Genomic DNA, 22,729 nt, shown 5'->3' on the forward strand with positions numbered 1-22,729 from the left:
GATAAAAATATCTGATAACTTGTGAATCTTTCCAAATTCTCTTATAATTAATTTACCATAAATATATTACCTAAATTACATGGAAATTTTTCTATATAAACCCCACCCACTCCTCCTGATGTAGAATGAAACAACGAGTTCTCAATGATTTTGTTTTTTTTTTTTCTTTCTATTTTGGACTAATGATGCTATACTTATCAATTTCAAGCTTGTTTATTGTTCTTGGCATTTCAACCAATATAACATATGCAGCCATTGAACATCTCAGGAGCGATAAACCACTCACATTAGCCATATTTCATGAGGCAGTGATAGACTGTGACGATAACAGCTCGGAAACATCGTAAAGGAGATCGTAATGGTATTGATCCTTTCAGGGATTAGACCTGAAATTTTAGCTTGCTAGGATTTAGCTAAGAAAGTCTATTTATGAATTTTTTTTTATCGAAATTGAATCGAAACTCGTAAGTGTTTCCAATCTCAAAAGATGGTAATGGTTTTTTTTTTTTTTTTTTTTTTATAACTGGGTATTGCCGTCTGACTGGGCCAGTCATATCCTTCAATAATGAGAAGTATGTTATGTGAGAGCAATTGTAAGGGCTCACTCGAGACGTCTGCATTCTTGAATGTATAAAGAAGAATTTGATTTTTTGTTTCTAAGCAATTAAAACCAGAATTCTTATTTCACTTATTATTCTTGACATTTATATGTTATTAATTCATAGAACCCGACATAACACAAATTGGAACCGCACGTGCAGGCCTTATCTAGTATTTTTTAAGGCTGTGTTTGGATTGAGAGACGTGGAGGGAAGAGAAGAAAGAGAAACTCAATTTCTCTCCACCATGTTTGGATTGAGAGGAGAGAACTCGGGACAATTTTGAAGCGGTAAAATATTTTAAAAGGTTTTCTCTCCTCTTCTCTTCTCTTCTCTCTACTTTTGGAGAGAAAGAAAACTCACCTTTTTTTTTTCTCTCCCCTTCTTTCCCCACTTAACAATTCAAACAAGAGAAATAGAGAGAATCTCATTTATTTTCTCTTCTCTCCATCTCTCTCAATCCAAACACAGCATAAGAGTGGAAAAAATTGTGAGAGGCAATAGTAGTAGATTTTTTTATCCGCCACTAAAATCTATCACAATTGCTCACTAATCCATAGACTTTGAAAATTCTTGTGGGGTAAGTGCCCCAACTATAAATCTTAGGTCTGAAGAATACATAATGGCATTGGTTTAATTGTGTTTCGAAAAATGCACAAACCACAGAGTAAAGCCCAATCATTTTGCCATTGTTAAGCCTTTTTACGTCTTATGCCCGTCTCAGTGCATTGAATTTGCGTAAGTGGGTAAACACTTACATCAATTGGATAGGCTTGGAGTTAACGGCGTTGATTGACTTGTATTGCAAATGCGGAGATGTTGGCAATGCACTTAAATTTAATTCAATGAAGAGGAAACGTATCCGTTCTAAGAACGCGATGTTACATGGGCTTTCGGTGCATGGGAGGGGAGAGGCGGCTTTGTGGTTGTTTTCCAAAAGGGAGATGGATGGTGGAGTTCTTCCTAATGAGGTCGCATTTGTTGCGCTCCTATGTGATTGTAGTCTTAGTGGGTTAGTTGAAGAAGGGCGATTTTATTTCAATTTGATGCAAAACAAGTATGGTACAAAGCCTAATGTCAGGCATTACAATTGTACGGTGCACTTGCTCGGACGGGCTGGACTACTTGACGAAACTTTTGATGATTTAAACAAGAATAATGATGAATGCATGCAGTTTCAATATGAGGCCGGAGTGGCAAGGGCACAGAACCACACATCTTCTTCTTGTGTATCCCGATGAAAAAGATCTATGGTTTTGTGTCTTTATCACGTCAGTTGCGTACCCAACCGTGTACCAAAATCACATGCATTGATCAGGACTCTTTAAACAATTCAACAATTTGAATCATCCCTCATAAGGATTTGAGGTTGTCGTATAAGGGTGAGAAGGCATTAAAAAAAAAGATTTTATTAACTGGGTTGTTAAGCTATCACCCAAAAGTCAGGGTGTATTTAAAAAAATTCCTATTTCAAGGTTCAAAAAGTAATTTTCACTAAAATTTTCCATGTACAATAAACCAAAATAAACTTCTAGATTCGCAGATATATATAAAAATTTTCCATGTACAACCCTCTAGATATTATGAAAAATTCCCACGAAAAAATGAAAGATAATTAACAATGAAAAATATTATTTTTAAGTTTAAAGACTTTTGTCCTCTACATTCATGTGGAGTTCAACCACCTTTAATAGGATTTGAAATATTACTAAGTTAATAAGACTAATCTTACTCATAAAAATAAAATTAATTACTTCTTGTTGATTTTGGGAAGGAAGCTTTTCTGGTTCATCTGACAACAAGCGTATAATAAGTTGTACAATATAAGTTTTTTTTTTTTAATAAAATTACAATCCTGACAAAACTTTTATGGGTACTAAATGTATGATAAAATCTCTAGACGTATATCAACTTAAGTTAGCTCTCCTTTCTTGAATAGAAGAAAAAAATTACGTTAGTTTACTTTGTAAGTTCTTGACTTCATTAGTTGTCTCCAACATCTCATTAGTCATCGAAATCGTTTTTCTTACTAAGTTCATTGAATATGAACTCTTAATAAGAAAATGAACTATATAGAAGTTTGAATAAAAAGATAAAGTAAATAAACTGTAAAAGAAGTTGTGTCGAGGCACATGTTACATATATGTGAATTTTTAAGAAAATAAATTTGTCATGGGCTTGTTGAGAGAAGGCCAGACTTGATTAGATTTAACAATATAAAATAAAAATAAAACATATCTGCTCTATCTACATCAAGCGAATGATTAGGTGCATCAATGTATACTTTAATATAATATTCTAATACCCTCTTGCAATAACATGTTTTTTTTTAATAAGAAATGTATAATTGATTATAGAATGTATGTCCTTGATGCCATGACTCGATTGATTATAGGTAGTCAAAACATAAATCATGTTTTTTAAAATTACCATTGATTTGTTGAAGAACCAGTTGTCAAGTATGCCATTGATTGAGATGAAGAATTCTTCATGATGGTTACTTTGAGAGAAACTAAAATTTGTCCATGCATGTTGAAGATGAAGAGTAATACACTCAACTCCGTTTGCAGTTATTTTGGGTGTTTAGAATGAAAGAAATGGCAGAATCTTCCAAGGAATGGAGCATACATCACAATGTGAAAAAAGCCCAAATTTGATGGTTTTGGGCCGTCAAATTTCAATAAATTCGACAGACCAATAGGTCTAATTGGCATCGAATTTTTCATTGTCAAAATTTTTTTTTGATGGGTCGAAACTGTCAAATTGAAGAAGGATGAGAGAAATTCGACAGCTTTAAGCCGTCAAATGTAGGAATATGAAGAATTTTGGCGGTCCTAGACCATCAAAATTCAGTTTCTAAAATTTGTAGGCCTTGGCCCGTCAATTTTTTCTGTTGAATTTTCCAATTTTCATGTAGTGCATCTCAAGAGTAATGTTTGTCAGTCCTTGGATTCTTGTTCTTTTGGTGCAAGATCTTCAAAAAGTTCAAAAGAATATTCTTTGAGGACTTTTTAATTCGTTGAGAGTTTAGTGTAATCTTTCAAAGGCCTAACTTAGTGTATTTTGTGTTATGCTTTCTTCTTGTTTCTTTTTTCTTCTTTTGTGTTTTTCTTTTTGGTGGAAGTCAGCTCGACCTCCCTACTTTGTTTGTGTTTTTTTTTCCTGATATTAATCAAAAGAAAAATACATTCAACTCAAATGCGCCTCAATTGAACCATTGTTGCTTTAGGCTTAAGATCAAAAGTTGACGGATTTTAACCAAAAGTAGTAAAATGACCTAATAATTTATGATGCACCAATTAACTGTTGACCTTTTTTTTTTCTTTTTTCTTTCTTGATGTTGTGGGTATCCCCACCCTTCGGGTGAGAGTAATCATGTGGTCACACACACCGCCCCCTCGGAAACATGCAACACTTTCGACTTCAAACTCTACAATCTTTCATGTTATTCCCTTGAACTTATTCGGCATCCCTTGGATTTTTCTCCCAAAACTTTTGTTCCCCCCCACCCCCCGTAAAAAAAAAAAAAATCTGTCATCTTTAACTCTTGATTTATGTGGCAAAGTCATTTAGTAAGGTTTGTGAAAATTTGAGTAATTAATCAAATCATGTGGCAATCCAAAAATCAAGGTGGAAGACAAAGTAGTTTCGGAGAAAAAAAATTCAAAGAACTTTTGGTAATTGATGGGAAACAAGAGCATTTTAGTCATTTTGATTAGTCTAACATAAAAGACCACAGCCATGGGGGTTATCTCATTATATTGAAAACACAGAGGTTCAATTCCGTTTTACCGTTAGCTTACGAAAGCCATAATGTTTCTAACCGTCTCTGCACTCAAACCACTCACCACTACTACTACTTCTTCTTCCCATTCTTCTTCTTTGGATAGCTTCGAAGACCGTCATCATCGTCAAAGCTTTCAAACCCTTCGATTCGATTACCTTGACGATGACAAAGACCCAATTCGAGCCATTAAAAGATACAAAGAAATGGTATCAATTCACACTGAATCAAGCCTTTCTAACCTCTCTTTTGCTCCAATCCTCAAAGCTTGTTCCAAGGCGTCTGCTCTCGGTCCTGGACAACAAATTCACGCCCAATCCGTAAAATATGGTCTCTCTACAGACGTCTTTGTACAGACTTCTCTCGTCGCAATGTATGCTTCGTGTGGGCGATTGGAAACTGCATTGGATGTGTTCGATAAAATGCCTCAAAGAAATGTGGTCACTTGGACTACTATGATGGATTCATGTCTTAGGTCGGAAGAACCCACGATGGCATTGTTTATGTTCCGAAAAATGCAAAAAGCAGGGGTTAAGCCTGATCATTTCACCATTGTTAGCCTTCTAACGGCTTGTGCCCGTCTTGGTGCATTGAATTTGGGTAAATGGGTCCATGCTTACATAAGACGGATGGGCTTGGAATTGACAGTGTTCACTGGGACAGCGTTGATTGACATGTATTGCAAGTGTGGAGATGTTGACGATGCACTTGTGGTGTTTAATTCAATGAAGAGGAAATGTATCCGTTCTTGGAACGCAATGTTACATGGGCTTTCGGTGCATGGGCGAGGAGAGGAGGTGTTGTGGTTGTTTTCCAAAATGGAAATGGATGGTGGAGTATTTCCTAATGAGGTCACCTTTGTTGCGCTCCTATGCGGCTGTAGTCATAGTGGGTTAGTTGAAGAAGGGCTATTTTATTTCGATTTGATGCAAAACAAGTATGGTATAAAGCCTAACGTTAGGCATTACGGTTGTATGGTGGACTTGCTCGGACGGGCTGGACTACTTGACGAAGCTTTTGAAGTAGTCACAAAGATGTCGGTGCCACCCAATGTTGTTGTTTGGGGATCTCTTCTTAGTGCATGTAGGGCTCAAAACAATGTGGATATGGCAGAGCATGTGAGTCGAAGGATTGATGAGGTTCAAGACAATACTCTACAAGGGGGCACCAGTCATTATGTGATCATGTCAAACATGTATGCTCAAGCTGGATTAAAGGATAAGATGGCAGAAGTAAGGGAAAAAGTCGGAAAGAAACCCAAGGGGGGGAGTTGGATTGAGATTGGATGTGATGTTCATGAGTTTGGTGTTGGGGATGGTTCACACCCCATGTGGGAGAAGATTATGGAAATGTTGGATGAGGTGACGGGGAAGATCGGAAGGGAGGTTGGAGGAGATAAAGACTTTCCAAATCCTCATAGTGAGAAGTTAGCAGTTGCGTTTGGGCTGATAAGTACAAGTGCACCTATGCCTATTAGGATCATCAAGAACCTACGTATATGTGAGGATTGCCATGAAACGTTGAAGGTGGTGTCCGAGGTGTATGAAAGAGAGATTATTGTGAGGGATTGTACTCGTTTCCACCGATTTATGGGAGGTTGTTGCTCTTGCAAAGACTATTGGTGACTATAAATCATCAAGGAAACTTTTTGCTCATCATCATCATCATCATCAAAGCTTTATCCCTAAAACTTGGGGTGGCTGAGGTTTTCCAGTGTTGGTAAATCTGGTGTGATATAAGATTGACTTGTCAAGAAAAGAATCTCATACTGAACCAAGAAAGGATCTCGGATTGAAGCATCTTTGACATGAGAATAATATAATTATCAAAGATGGAAATTCATTAAAGGAAATTTTATGGAAAGTAAATGCTGGGATGACGGGATTTAAACTTAGGGAAAGAATGAAAATGTGCTAGTGAAAGGTCCACGAAATATAAAAGAAATCCTTCCCAAAGAACTTCCAGCTTTCAGTTGTAATTTGAGCGGAAACTGAGGGTTCGTATGATTGTAAAGAATTCATTTACAAGGGAAAAGTAAATTCATTGGGATATATTCATAGAAAAATGTGTTTGATTGCTCCTAAGAAAATGTCAGAAAAAGAGATCATAGTTTTGGGTGTGAAGGTACTCTACGTGAGGGGTGGAAGCTGAGCTGAGAAGACATGTTAAAACATCCAACTAGGATGGGGAATATGTTTGGGCGGCAAAATGATTTTCAAGGGAAAATTCATAATCATAAACCTGAAAATCAAATTTTCCATGGAAAATGGTTTCCCATCCATTTTCCATGGGCAATCATATTGACCCAGATTGTAATTTAGCAATGTGGCACAAGAAAACTTCACCCAGGATAAAAAATGCAAGTTTCATTACTTTGGTTTAAAAGTAGAGGGAGGAATGTGGTAAAAAGAAGAAGGACAGTCAAAATATGAACTAGCAAGAAATTTGAGTTTAATAAAAAAAAAATTATGGGCTAAAAAATACATACATGTATACCCATGATATGATATATTTAAGGCATGGTTTTGAAATTCATCAGAGACCAAAATGACTCGGAGTAGTTATCCCAATCTCAGAGGCAACCGGACAAGATGGTCTATGCCAATCATCCTTGTAATAGTTACGAAATTTCAAATCAACTTCAGAACTAGAAGGCAATAGAAACAATTTTTTTTACGAGACATTAATAGAAGAAACATAATTATAGAGGATATTAACAACCCGATGAGGGCTTGGACGTTAGCAATATAAAATTGGCCGACAACTCAGTGTTGAGCATTTCTACTTGTTCCAAAAAAGCCTCACTTCAAATCTCAAAAAAAAAAAAAAAATGCAGTAAACAATTATTATTTTTTGGATGACATTCACTATAAAAGATTTTAAAAGACGTCAAGAAAATAAACTACAAATCTGACAAACTACCATCAAGACTGGGTAGTGAAGGGCAAGGGGTGGAATAGGATTGAAGCGTGTTACGGCCACAATGAGAACCACTCCATTGGAAAATTTCTAGTTTCAAACTGCCCAAGAAAGGAGGATACTCCTAGGGATTCCCTAGAAAAAAAAATGCTTCACTAAGAAAGCTGTACTGATCTCAAGGAAAGAAGGTTTTTCTCCCATCTCAGCCGTACATTGACAAACATCCTTAGATGTTCATGCAACAATAATAATAAGAAATAAAGCTTAATTTCATTCACCCATAAAAGAACCAATGTAAAACAACAGAGAAATTAAAAATGTTAAATTAAAACCCCAAATCTGAAACGAAACTCAAGTTAGAAGAACAACAACAGCATTAATGTTTGATAACAACAATAGCAAGTCAAGGCCTATCAAAGCCGACAAATCAAAGGTCCTATCTCAAATAATTAAAGGACTAATTCTGGGTTTGGAGTTGAAATAATTGCGAACCTGATCAGTAGGGAACCTCCTCAAGGCAAAAGATGTGAGGTGGTGGAGTCCTCTAAATTAGCCTTCAGCCAAAGATACATTAATATCAGTGTCTAAGTTCCTCGATTCCTTCATAGAGTCTAAAGAAGTCCAGTCACCTCCATGGAAGGAAGAAGACGCTCCAAGATTGGAGTTTGGGGTTGTGAAACTGTGTTGTCCCTGCCTGCTCTGGCCCTCCATTTCCACACTAGATAAGGGAACTGCAGCAGTTGGTGCAGCAGTTGGTGCAACAGTCGGAGCAGTCGGTGCAGCAGTCAGAGCAGTTGGTGCAGCATCCAATTTGGACTTAGTCCTTCGCTTCTTGGGCTTTTGTTTCGGCTCATTCCATGGCAGGAAACTTCCCACCACAATCTGATACACAATTGGAAACATTAGGTAAAAACTATCACAAGAGTCATGGATGACTAGACTAGGTACCAAATGTTTACATACGAATAATATATGGGATCATCTGGTGAGTAATTTTGCTGCCAATGAAGATTTTACATGTCTATTGAAGATTAAATCAACAATCAAATAGCAACTCCCCTATAATTCAAAATTGTTGTGTTCAATACTAGAATGAGAGATTATAGAGCATTGACATCACGGTTTCAAAACTCTGTTTGTCGTTGTGTCTCGTTCATGGATGAGACCGAGTTGTCTTGAACCAGATAAGTCATTTAACTTGTTTACAATTATTTATTCATAAATATCTATACGAAAATAATTATAAATTTTTTTTTTAGAAAGTAAGATAGATTATGAGATGCTGAATAATAAAGTAATATTTTATCTATACAATAAATATTTAAATCTTTAAAAAATTTAATAATTTTAATTAAAATATACAAAATCCCAGTTGACTCAGATGAGTTTTACTGACTCGGCCGAGATTTTGAAAATCTCGTCCAAGTCATCTTGTTTGTCTCATGAGATTTTGCACATGAGAGAGACCATGTCTATCCGCCTCGTTCATGGACAATACCGAGATGACTTGGGCGAGTCATCTCGGTCTCTGATGAGATTTAAAATGATGATTGATTTTGCAAGAAAAAAAGGGAAAAATCTTACCTGCACAGGAGAGGCAGCTATTAAGAGACCAGCAACACTTCCCCCTACAAGATGACCATCTGGACTTGCCAAAGAGATACTCATCCCACCGGATTGGCTCCTTGATCGACCAATCTCAGTTGGCATGAATGATCCAGATAAAGACAGTATTTCAAACCGGCCCTACGAGAACAATCGCACATAATGGATGAGGTCGCTCTTGGTAATAACAACCGAAAATGGAACAGAACAAGCTTCAAATTAAAATAGAGTAAAAGAAAGCTTCCTTCTAGATTTCTAAGAATCTTAAGGTACAAACACAACTATGAATAACATCAAGTGAAAAGTTCACGCATTTCAAGGAAAAGAGAGAAAAAAAAGAGGAAAAGAAAAAGTCTCACCTCGTAAGTTAGAGTACCACCAAAAGAATCAGATTGACTAATTGTAGCATTTGCGATTGCACCATTAGCAGAAAGAATACAAATAGCTCGGCTCCCTTGTTGCGACAAAGACATTATCTTCATCATAACATCCTGACAAATCAAAGGAGAATTGACAATAATGTAAAATTCAAATCAGAAAATTCACAAAATATTGGAAGGATGGCGGATGTGTTTTCCATCCATACGAATGGCCTTCTTTGTATCTACAAGATGGCGGATGTGTTTCTTATAATGCATTATGGGTGGGTGGTGGGGTACCTACCATTGTAATTCATTTTTGGTTAATCGAGGTGTAAATTAATTAGTTGTTTATTACCAAACCTAATTGATGCTCGATCAAATAACCATATTTCCACAAAATTGAGCTAAATGAACAACTGTCTCTTGAGACGTTTTTATATCCAAGAAAGTAAATAAATAAAATCTATTAAGGAAATCAAGATTAGGAAGCACACCCGAACTAAAAAATGTGGGTGGGTTTTTTCTTGAGGTTGTATGGGTCTCACTTGCACAAAACAATCCACATCGCACTCTTTTGGGGCCTATTGATGTTTTGATCAGTGCTTGATGGATCTACATACCAAAACAGTCCATTTGGTTTTTTTTTTTTTTCTAGGCGAAGATTTCAATCATTCTCCTATCATGTGCCCACAGCCATGGGATTCGTCGGCAATTTCATCATGCTAGAACCGATCAGACTAATTTTGGCATTGTTATCCATCAAGGAGTGCTAAACCTAAAATAATGAGTATGATGAACAACTATAGCTTACCTGAACATCCTTATCATCACTCTCAAACACGATAACAATCTAGACAAGTACAGTACAGTTTCCACTTGTGGAACACATCTAAAATTTCAGAACCATTTACGAGAGTTATCAATTAGCAAAAACGAGACAACAAGAAGATGGTTGTAAGAGGTTCTGCCACACTTCCCACAACACAGCCTCTAAAGTTGCAAGTGCAAGTTCCAGGACCGAGGTCCTTGTTTCAAGTTGATTGTAGGGGTGGGTCTCATGTTGTTTCAACGTTCAAACTTCCAACCAATTTCCCATATTTGAAAAATAAATGTCCTGAGTTGATTTTTTTTTTTTTATATCTCACCCATGACCTGATCTCTTCATGTTCAATGTGATCACTCATCACTTCCGAAATCTTCATTAGAACCTAATTTGTCGTTAAATTCTAATTATGAACTTCAAGGCTGATTGATCCGCTATACATACCTTTCAAGGACTCAGCCCTTCAAAAACATAGTTATCTTATGACAGATCTTCTAAGTGGAACCAAAATAATATGGTGTACATCTATAATCATTCACCTATGAGTGGTACACTAGAACTTACAATCTATAAGAGTCAAAAGAAAAAACAAAAGAGAAAGATCCTTCTAATAATGCCCATTGATGGCATCATATGTTGTTTTTAAGGAGTATAAAGATTTCATTGACTAAGGAAAGAAAACTTATAGCTGAGCCTCAGAATGGAGGCTGTATAAACGGAAGTACATTATGACAAAAGTATAATTCCACCTCACCAAGACTAGTCAAGCCCATAGTAGGGCATCAACCAAATTGCACTTAGACCTCTTTTCTAACGATCTCCATATATCATTTAGTCCCACTTAAAAACAAATTCCTTGAAAATGTCCTCCTAAATTCTTAGTGGATCTTAGACCATATGATTTAACAACCAATATAGTGTCATGTAAGTTCTCTTCCTTCCTCTCAAAAGTTCTTTTATTCCTCTCTTTCCAAGTGCTCTAAGAAACTGCAAATGGGAACAATATCCAATGATCCCCTCTAGGATTAAAAGCATAACAGCAACTAAAGTGGGTTGACACCAAAAACGAAATGGTCCAACACATGAAATAGAGCGGGAAAAAAATTAAGAGGGGATTTATACATTTGCCACTTTTTTGCACATATTGTAGAAATCAACAATAATTCTTCTTTGAGTGATTTGTTGAACTAGATTAAGGATTTTGTCAGTGTAGCAACCAAAGGAAAGAAGACCACTAATAATGGAATGGGCACTCAAATGAGTTGGCATAGATTAAAACACTAATAATGGCATAGAAGACCACTAATAATGGAATGGGCACTCAAATGAGCTGGCATAGATTAAAACAATTTCAAGGTATGAGGCCAATAAAGCACTAACTTTACAAACCAGAACTTGTCATATGCTCTTTATCCATGTTTGTTGCCACCCGAATCTCGTTCTTTTCCAAACTAATCGATAGTCTTCCTTAACCTAACAAAGAAAATCACTATTCCACACACCTATCCTACTTCCAATGGCAGCTTCATTTCTCCCTCATTTTCTACTCTAACACACAATCTCACTCAAAGAACTTGCTTTAATAACATCCATCCCAGAGTTAGGATATCTGGCGATACAACCGTTAATGGCCTTCCTCACACTTTCCCATCCCACCCCCTTCTTACCTTTTGGAAATAATAGAATTCAATTTCTTCCCATTTGAATGAAAATTGAAACCCTAAGAAATCTGCATTTCTCATTCACTATCATATTAGCAAATTTTGATATCCTAGCTAAATAAACATTCCTACATAAAGCTCTCCGAGAACCTTGTCGACATACTTCACCGATTACTTTTTCCAGCCATTGAATTTCCTTGAAACTTTTTATTTATTTATTATAATGTTGGGTATTAGGTCCACATCTTTCTACACCTTCGTTCCCTTTCCATTATCCTAATTCCTGAAGATTCTATTTCTCCTATCCCCCACCACTATCTTCACCATAGCAATCTGACCCATCCTTAAAACTTCATCTACAAATCCACGATTGGACTCCTTAGAACTATTACAGTAGCTTGATCTACACCCTTCTAAGAACTCTCTTAAGCTTTAGCTATTTGTAGAAGCTAAAGGACCTGACAAGAAAACCTTTGTAGGTGTGAAATCTCAAGCTCAGATGAATTCTTCCATCAGCTTAGTAAATCGTAACATTGAAGAAGTTAAAGATGGATATATTTTTGAAAACTATGTTATGGAGGAGTTTGTTGATGACACCATAGTCTACCTAGAATATCCTAAGCACTTCATTTGAATTTAGCTCGTGTTTGTTAATGTTCATAAATTCTTGAATATACCACTCTTTCAATCTAAGTGAAAGTATACTTAATAGATTAAGTACTTTCACATTCTGAGCGTTATTGGTGTCACATTACTTACAAAAAACTGAAAATTGAGAAAAAAAAAAAAAATTCAATAACACTCCAGCATCGAAAATTGTTTGCAACACCACATTGATTGCCAAGATGACTTCAAAAAGTAAAAGTAAATAATTATTGCATAATTGGAGAAGGAAAAGGCATGGTAACACCATTGCATTTTGAAAGTAAATACTATGATTTTAAAAAACACAACATTGAAAGCAATTTAAGAAAAAAAAAAAAAAACTAAGGACAAGACCCTTGTGAGAAGAGGAAAGTTAATGAATACTTTTATCTCTCATCTGTGGTGCAAGATGTAGAACATTATAAGATTGCAACAACAGAGCAGATGAGGAGATTAGTAGAAAAAATCCAAAATGCTTAAACCATTGTGGGCATTAGCAATTTTAAGTTCTTTCCTATGTCACAAGTATATGTCACATTTCAAAATTTCGATAACTCCACTACACATCGATCTCTTTGGAGATGGACATCTTATCAAAATGTAGCAAATTGGTAATGCATGTCATGTATTCTATCAAAAAAGAGAGGAAAAAAATGTCATGCAGGAGTTGACATTTCACTAACATTAATCTATAATCACACCTAATTTGTCCAAATTTTACGAAATATGATAGTATTGATAAATATGAAGAGCATGCAACAAATATTTTTACATTCCCTGTTTAGAAGTTTCTTCATGCAAACTCAATTTCAACGATTAGAGCAAAACATATTTGTTTGAATGAAAAATAGACAATAATTTATTTATCTTTGCCTCACGGTAGTCATGGTAACGCCCTCAGATACTGAAATGTTTTCAGATTCTGAAATATTGAGAAAAGGGCCATCACATGTCACACACTAAGACTGGAGATTAGAATATGAAAAACACCCAATAGATTATGGATCATGCATAACCACAATATAAGATTTTTTGTAATCACACTAGTTTTTTCTCTAAGTATACCTCTCCTGCCGCAACGTTAATGACATGAGGGATGAAATCTGAGCCATTAGAGATTGAACCCAATTCACCTACATCAGCCATTTGAACAAAATCAGGAAATACAACATTAAACCTCATCACTTTGTACAAATTTGAGAAGTTACACTTCAAGAGTAAATGAATCAGTCTCAAAAACAGGAAAAAAAATTCAATTGAGACAAAGAAAACGAACAAAATATATCATAGGGTAATGTCAAAATTATGGGAATTTAAAAAATAAAAATTTTGTCAGTTGTCAAACAACGCATGCACAACTCCAAAGAAGAAAACTCCATCCAACCAGCAGACAAATTATTGAAGTTTAACAAAGTTAATTACTAGTATATCACGTACCATATCATACATGGGTGACCTCGAGATACTGAACAATAGATGGTTGTAGAGATTCCAACTTGGCCGACAAAACGTACATGACATAGTCCCATAACCGAAAAAGGAATAAATATAGAAAAGTAGGCAGTTACAATACCCAATGGTACATCCATTAGATAGATATAGAGAAAAAAAATATTATCAAAGGATGCCAACTACGATTACAAGAAAAAGAAAACTAGTTGTATGATAATGAGAACTCCGAATCTTCTTTATCTTAGATTCTTCAATGATTTCAAAAGGCTCAATTTCTCATTTTCTCATTTTCTCTTGCTACTACTCATCGAAGCCCAGAGGATGATAAATTCCTTGAAAAAAAAATGTAGAATTATTTCAACAGATGAAGTTGAGTCTGATATTGTGAGCTTCAGCTAGGAAAACATAAAAATACAAAATGGCTATTCACAAGGATTTGATGAAAAGCAAGGAGAATGAGAAGGTAAAACCATAATTTGGTCATTTGGAACACAGAAGGTAAAAAACAAAATGGCTATTCACAAGGACTTGCTAAATATGTGGTTATCTAATCACCCCACTTATATGGGCCCCATGGTCAAAAAACCACTTAATAAGACCAAGAAACCTTCAATTATTTTAGTTAAATTCCAAGAAACATATAATTTCCTTTTAAGTTTTACCAATTTATTGCAGTATATATCCAATTCATTGAGAACCAGTATCAGAAAAAGGTGAAAGTACCCAGTTTTAGCCAAATGAGGAAGATTCTTTACCCTTCAAACCAAACCCACAAAAGACTCAACTCTTTCTCAAAACCACCATTTACTTCCACATCTGAAAGGGGCATATAACGTCTCTAGGTCTCACATGAAGTACAACTAGGATTCCTTAAACCCCAAAATGAAATTCAAAACCCTCAGAAATTTCACATTTTCATACAAATCAAACTCAATTATTGATATATCTAACAGAATCAATAATAACAGATAATGATACCCATCAAAACCACTAAAACAGTACAAACTAAATCATTGTGAGTGAAATTCAAATTCAAATTTTAAAATTTTAAAAAAATATATATATACTAAAGAGAATTGCTCTCATTACCTAAATTATCCATTGGCATCCTCTTTTTTGGCTTGTTCAACGATCCCGGAGGGCGCCCTCTGCGCCGCTTTTCAGCAGATTGCTCCCCCATTGGTGGAGGCATCGATGATGAAATTGGCATCGGTGATATTCCATCTGGACCATATTTTCGTGGTCTCCCTCTACTCTTCGTTCCCACCATTCCTGGCATAATCCCCTCCACACTTGCTGCTGATACAAGATGGTTATTAGGGGATTCTTCCCCTTCCATTCTAGTACCCTCTGAGGAATTTGAAGTTTCGGTTCCTTCCATGTATAAATTCCCCTAAAAAACCCTAAAACCACCAATTAAACAGTAATTCAAACATGTTCCAAGTTCCAACTCAAGACATCAAAAGAGAACGCGAAGAACTATCTTCAAACCTCAAAACCAGCACTCAATTCATAAATAAAATCCCCCCCCCCCCCCTCCAAAAAAAAAAAAAGCTCAAATCAGAACTTGAAAACCAATCAATCGAGTTAGTTTAACTTTAAAGTGAAGAACTTGGAAACTGAAGATCCTTCTTCAAAGATTAAAAAACCTCGAACACTCAGTAATTCACTCTGTTTTCTGTTAAATCTTTCTCCATTACAGATCAAACAAGGAGCTTTAATGGCGCCGGTCGATCTCATTTGAAAAAAAATTGGATTTTTTTCTCAACTGTCTCAACTGCTACAAAACCGGTTTCGGGTGTCCGAAAAGCCGCTAACCGGTTTTCGAATGCTGTCCGAACTCCAAAATGGTGCCAAAAAAATGAAAATATAAATTAATAGAGAAAAAAATATAATTAAATTATTTTTTTATAAAAAAAACTATATTTTAATCGAAAACCCCAAAATTATAGGTTTTGGTTAAGAAAATTGTTTGGAATCCGTCACCAAAACTAAATAAAAGTTATAATTATTTTAATAAATAATATATAATGTCTAATAATAAAAAATAAATAAATTTAAAAAGGAAATAATATTTTTTTCAATTTTTTTTTACTTTAAAAGCTACAACAAGTAGAGCCTTGCCATTTTCCTACCTAATGGACTTGCAAGCAGTCTGTCCTTTTGTGAAATTAAAATGTTAAAAAATGTAAAATAAAATGCACTGCACTTTTGAAGAAATTACGAGAAATGCCACTGAAAGTACGTCACACGTGCTCTAAATGTCAAACTTGAGTGTCATAGATGAATCGTTACATTACACGTGGCATAGATTCTTTAGGTTTTCCTCGTAGAATCTTTTCTGGTGCACGTGCAAATCAAATGAAAGTGAATCTATAGGCCCACAGTACAGGTAGCTAACGTCAGCGTAATAGATACCGTTGCAGAATCCTCGAGGACAAATGATAACTGGACCCGGCAAATCATACGCCATCTGTACGCAATGACGTGGCAAGAGCAAAGAACAGTTGATCTTATTCCTTTGCGTATCCCCATAAAAGATCTATGGTTTTGTGCCCTTACCATGTCTGTCGCATACAGATCATGTATGTTCTGTCGTATTGATTTATCATAACTCATCCTCGAGATGTCTATGAGTTAATCTTGAGAAATCATAGTGCAAAATGGACGATAAAAAAATATTTTATTTAATACATTAGATTGTGCTTGAATAATCATAAATCATAAGGAAGGTATTGATTTTTTTAAGAAAAGGGAGTTACATTAGGAAAACCCTAAAACTAGGGTTGCAATGATTCGAAATATACTCAAAGTTGGAATCGGTCCGATCCAAAAAATATGAAAAATCAGATTTTTGGATCTACCTCAATCCGATCAGAACATATTTCAATAATTTTTTATTATTCTTAATGTCATATAAATACATATAGATAAAACGCTTATCTTTTTTATTTCCCTCTATATTTGTAGTAGGAAAATATATTTTTTATATTTTATATTTTTAAAAATTTTGAACATTGATAATTTGAAAATAAGGCATGTTTTCGGATCGGACCGGATTAGTTTCAGATTGTGAATGAAATGAGACAGATCGGATTCAGTTCACATATTCATTAATATGTTTGGATCAGATCGAGTACATCTTTAAAAAAATTAGATCAGATCAGATCAGAGTGACACTGATTCGATACTGAACCCATCCGTTGCCAACCCTACCTAAAACCATTGGATAGATAATGGTAGGTAAAATTGAGGGTATTTTAGGAAATATGAAAAATTGGGAGACTAAATTGTCATAAAAAAAATTATTGTAGGATAAAATATATAAAGTAGAGACATTTGGGGAAAAATAAAAAATTGAAAAATTTTGGATAATATAAAAAACTGAACACCAAGATGAGTTTAGATTCTTTATTTTTGACTTCTCGCTTTTGTAGGAAGTTAGTGCTCAAGAGCTCACCAAACATTGATTATAATTTGAAATATGCTTTGGGGGTTTAAAAGTGGAAATTTGACCTTTGAATACTACTTAATAATTTGAGAAGATTTTTCTAACCATCTAAGGAGCCGCTTTATTTTGAAACGATTAATGACCTCCTCAACGATCTAATCTAACTAATGAAAACCATTATTAGTGCTTATGTAAATAGTAAGACTCTTGCTCAAACCAAGTTAATCAGATCGTAGTGATATTTAAGGGTACTAAAAAAATCAACACAATGGAGGAAAATATATATATATATTCAAAACTTACCTTCTTGTCTCCCGTACAACCAAGAGAAGCGATGAACAAAGAGAACGATGAAGAAGAAAGATTGTGTCTGAGTAAGAAGAAAATATGATGAACTATGAAAAGAGGAGGAAGAAGAGAGAAGAAGAACGAGCAATGAAGCAATTTAGTCCCTCATTTGCTTCATTTAAAGGGATGGCAGGCAACTGTTAGAAAGGATAGAGATGCCAGTATGTTTTGCGCTGTCAATTGTCAGACATTTATTGTACTCTAATAATCTGTAAGATTTAAATCTTATCTTAAGGGTAATTTGGACATTTTAATTCTTGTTAGATGAGCGTTACATTGTTAATGATGAGGAAAATTACTTAATATACCCCGTGGTAGGTAAAGCTGTAGAGGTGAAACTTGGTCCGGCCCAAACCAAGAACTAAACTAAACTAGGGGTGAAGTTTAGTCTGGTTCAAACTAAGAATTGAAACAAACTGATAGCCTTGGGGTGGTTTGGTTCGGTTTGGAACAAGTTGTTATTCAGTTCCGGGTTACGAAAATGGAGAACCGATCAATTAGGTTCAGTTCTCGGATCAAGCTTGTATGGAATTGAACCAAACCGAGAACCAAACCCTTTAGCAAAAAATATATATTTATATGTATTTAATAATTATTATGAATTATTTTAGGAGTTAGAACATAGATTAATGATCTTTTATGGATAAATTAATGACCTTTTATGGAAGGATTGGTGATTTATTGTATGAAATGTTATGTTTATTTTTTCATTAAAAATATTTCTTACAATTTATAGAATATAGGCAACCCATAGAACCAAACCAAACCGACTTTAGTTCGGTTTGGGTTGGTTTGGTTCCATTGAAATTTGGTTCAGTTCTAGTTCTTCTTTAGTGGAATCGACCTATGTCAGTTCGATTCCAATTTGGCCTCAAACCGAACCAAGTTGCACCCCTAAACTAAACCACTTGAACTGTTTGGTTTGGATTGGATCAAGTTACAGTATGGTTCTAAGTTAAGAAAATGTAGTAACAATTAATTCAGTTTGGTTCTCGGTCAAGACTTAGAACCAAACCAATAATGGAATCCTTGTCAAATAAATAATTTAGAATAATGATTTTTTATGCCCCCCTCTGACATTGTAGACACCCCATTTGTGCACTCGCTTGATTAATCAACTCGTCAACCCGATCGTAACGGTTCCCAATGATGGATGATTATTCCAACGCTTTATTTTGTTACCAGATATGTTTCAGAAATCCGGATGAGGTAAATCAAACTGACAAAACTGTAGAAATCACGCTACGTTAGGAAAATATAACCTCAGAAACATAGAAATCATCATCTTGTAGACCAAAAAGAAGTTTTATAATAAAAATCACTAAAAAATGATCAAATTACCAAAATACCCCTAACATCAAAACAACCCTATAGTCTACATTACACTTAGGAAAATCCATTCGAACACATAAAACAATAAATCGAAATCAAATAAATCATTTCGTCAATTTTCACAGAATTTGACAAAATTATGAAAATACCCCTCATAAAGTTCACGACCATTTCACACAAAAAATTTCATAAATGATACAAACCAATATTTCCATTGAATTCCTTACAAAAAATTGACTCTAAACATCCTAGAATAGAAAAAACCAACTTAAAACCCGAAAAGTCCTCTCTGAGGGCAAAATAGTAATTTCATAATTTTTGTAATTAAAAATTTTAAAATTAATAAATAAAATATTAAATAATTAAAGTGAAACATTAATAAAATTAATTTAAAATTTTAAATTAAAAAAATCGATCAATCAGACTCTTAGGCAAAATTGTTGAGAGTTGCCAAGATATTTCTTCAAGGACTCCTCCATTTGAGGGTCCAAAGAATTAAAAATATATTAGAGGGGGGTTCTTCAAAAAATTAAAGTCAATCAAGTAAGACTAAATTCAAGGTATTAAAATCAATCAAGTAAGACTAAAATCAAAATTAAAGTCAATTAAGTAAGGCTAAAGTCAAGATATTAAAGTCAATCAATTAAGACTAAAGTCAAAATCTTAAAGTCAATCAAATAAGACCAAAAGTCAAAATCCTAATAAAGTTCTAATTAAATAATAACTCTATTTAATAGAATTATAACTAAAATATAACTCTACCTAAAAAAATTCTAATTAAAAAATAACTCTACCTAAAACAATTCTAACTAAAATATAATTCTAACTAAAAGAATTTTAATTAAACACTAATTCTATCTAAACAAACCCTTAAAAAAAATCTATAAATAGGAGTCTTCACACCCTATTTTCATATCAAATAATAAACCCTAAGAGAAGTAGCTCAAAAAGCTTCCCGAACCTCCTATAAACCCTAATCTTGAAGCCCCAACTCCTTACCTAACACTCATACTTCGATTTTAGCTTAAAAAACATCTAGAAGCCTTTCAAAAAATACCCAGGAATCCATAAAAAAAATTCGAAGAATCCAAATCTAAGAAAGAGATACCTTGCCTCGGAGATCAGAAATCAGATCCGAAAATAAAATGAAGTGATGAGTATTATACAAGAAGCTGCTCTATCAGATCTGAGAGAACAAGATTGTTTTCTTCGAAAAAGTATAAATCTCTTTTTTTTATTAGGTCTTTTAGCAATGTAGTTTACTTGGGAATAAGTAGAGACTGGCATTTGCCGGGCGGGGTTGGTGCCTAACACCTTCCAACCCCGTAACGTGATCCCCGGACTTAGTATCTTTTGTAAATTAGTTGTTTTATCCGTTTCAAGTCAATGTTCGATTCCTAAACCGTAATAACTAGGTGGCGACTCCCAAACCTCAAAGGTCAAAAGCGGATCCACGCACCCCGTGGATCGCAGGTGCTTTCAGACATACACCCCCATCACAGAATTGTAGATCATTTGCCTCAAGATATGCAAAATCATAAATATTTTTCTTGTGAATCATGTGGAAAATAATCTACGGCTCTGTGATGGGGGCGTAGAAGGGCATATGTTAGAGGGGGACGTTAGATTATCACAACTCAATAATTTATTATGGATTAGAGTTTAGAGCATGAAGGAAGGTGGAAAAAGATTGATTTTTTATCATGCATATTTCTTGGGAGTTAGGACATAGATTAATGATTTATTTTATGAAATATTCTATGTTTATCATTTATTTTATTTTTTTCATTAAAACATATGTTGCTTCCAATTAGGTCTATAGGATATTGACAACTGTATGTTAGGTTTGGTTTGATTCAATTCTATGGGAAATTTGTTTTTGTTCTGGTTCTGGTTCTTGTTTAGTGGAACCAAATTAGGACGTTCACTTTGGATTTGGCCCAAACTAAATCGAATTGCATCCCTAGCAGTAAGGATGCCTTTTTAAATGCACCCTGAAGTTTGGGTTGTACCATAACAACCTACTTAATAATAATAAATTCTTAATGCCCCCCAACCCTGATAAAATGATGAACTCAAATTGTTGAGATCGAGATTCAAATTCTTGAGATCAACAATTCAAATCATCAATCTTGACAATTTGAAATATTGATCTTGACTTTGCAAAAGGTTGATTTCGACAATTTAATTAAAGATTGATCTCAATGATTTGTCCTCAACAAGTTGAATCATTGATTTCAACTAGGGGTGGCAATGGGTCAAGTGGTGTTTGTTTCGTGTTGAGGTAAGGATATTCTAAAAATTTACCCAACTCATGACCCATTTAATAACCATTCAAAAACTTAAATCCAAAACCGAACTCATTTATTTAATAGGCAACCTGATATGAGCCATGTAACTCATTCAGTAAAATTAATCTCTTAAGTTGAAAAAATAAGTTTTATTTCTATCACGAAAAAAAAAATATCATTATTAAAAATAAAGTCACACAACCATAAACTAATATATATCAACATAAATTAAGCATCACAAATATGAATTAAGTATTTTTTTTTTTTTTTAATTGCAAAGTTCTTAGAATTTTATCCTCTACTTTTATCCAGACAAAGAATTAAGCTTGGCAAAAGTTGAGGTACGACCAGGCTTAAATTTAAGCTTGGCCAAGGGTGAGGTACGGCCAAGTTTAAACCAATGTTTTTTTAAATGGCCTTCAAGCCTGGTGGTTGCTTGAAAATGAGGTTTTGAACCCTCCTAAAAATTTTCTTAAGTCAAGTCCCTTCTTGAAAAATTTTTGGTGCTCTCGAACTCGTTATAAGCAAAAATTGGGTGTCTACAATTGCCACTTTTTGTGAGAGTTGCGTGCAGCGAATCACAAAGATGTAGACTCAAAACTTCTTTTTGTTTGGTTAAGCTCGAGCCTGCTACTTGTTCATTTCTCACTTTAGTGAACTCAAATTGAATCTATTAAACTACAAAGTCGGTCCTCCCAAGCTTTGGGTCTAGCAGGGATTAAGCCTAAAATTCTAAACTTCTTGGCTCGATGTATAGCTCTCGAAGATTTCGAAAAGAACAAATTTCGTGACACGATGTAGGGCTCCTAAAAATATTTGATCAAAAAATGATTTGAAAGTAAAAATTTCAATTTGTGTTCGCTTGAATAAAAGTTGACTGTGCATTTGTAATTGATGAAACTTTCCAAGACTAGGTTTAACTTAGGTATTTTTTGATGATTGCATGTTCACAAATGAATTATAAAATGATGAGAATTTCACTTGAATCTTGCTCTTGAAGGGGTAGTTTGGGTTTGAATGCACATCCTTTGGGGAACCTCAAGCTTTTACCACTACGTCACACCTTTGGTGAGCTTGGGTTTAAAAACATGTCCCTTGGGAACTTCAAGCTCTTACCATTACGCCGCGTCTTTGGTGGGTCATTACACCACGCCTTTGGTGGGCTTGGCTTTGACCGCACATCCCTTGAAGGACCTCAAGCTCTTACCACTACGCCAAACCTTGGGTGGGCTTGAGTTTAAACGCATGTCCCTTAGGGGACCTCAAGTTCTTACCACTACGTCACTCCTTTGGTAGGCAAGATAATGCTCGATTCATCTTTAGGAATTCATATCTTTTAATTATGTTGTTCTTCTACCTTTTGTGTACTCCGAAACAGTTTATTTTTCCTTCTCCTTGGGTTGTGTGTCCCTGCATTAAACCAATATAAGTTTATTTTTTATGCTTGACCTTTTTTA

The 22,729-nt window shown here is 34.8% G+C and overlaps 1 protein-coding gene and 1 pseudogene across 2 annotated transcripts; one reads left to right on the forward strand and one right to left on the reverse strand.

Annotated features, from left to right (window-relative positions):
- Positions 1–4,412: 4,412 nt before the first annotated feature.
- LOC147393529 (pentatricopeptide repeat-containing protein At4g21065 pseudogene) lies at positions 4,413–6,008 on the forward strand (annotated as a pseudogene).
- A 1,650-nt stretch (positions 6,009–7,658) lies between these two features.
- On the reverse strand, positions 7,659–17,751 carry LOC147393530 (AT-hook motif nuclear-localized protein 1-like). Of its 2 annotated transcripts, none has more exons than XM_086456481.1 (6): positions 17,605–17,751; positions 14,940–15,253; positions 13,464–13,531; positions 9,267–9,398; positions 8,887–9,048; positions 7,659–8,184 (listed from the first exon to the last, which is right to left on the reverse strand). In XM_086456481.1, exons 2-6 carry the CDS (start codon positions 15,229–15,231, stop codon positions 7,852–7,854), a joined length of 987 nt encoding a protein of 328 aa, XP_086312607.1. In that variant the 5' UTR covers positions 15,232–15,253; positions 17,605–17,751; the 3' UTR covers positions 7,659–7,851. The 2 variants fall into 2 exon arrangements, with proteins under 2 accessions (XP_086312607.1, XP_086312609.1); XM_086456483.1 differs by having other exon boundaries at positions 14,940–15,243; positions 17,605–17,733.
- Positions 17,752–22,729: the final 4,978 nt, after the last annotated feature.

The sequence above is a fragment of the Akebia trifoliata genome, chromosome 10 (genome assembly GCF_017979445.1).
Source record: "Akebia trifoliata isolate Shusen 1 chromosome 10, ASM1797944v1, whole genome shotgun sequence".
Classification (NCBI taxonomy): Eukaryota; Viridiplantae; Streptophyta; class Magnoliopsida; order Ranunculales; family Lardizabalaceae; genus Akebia; species Akebia trifoliata.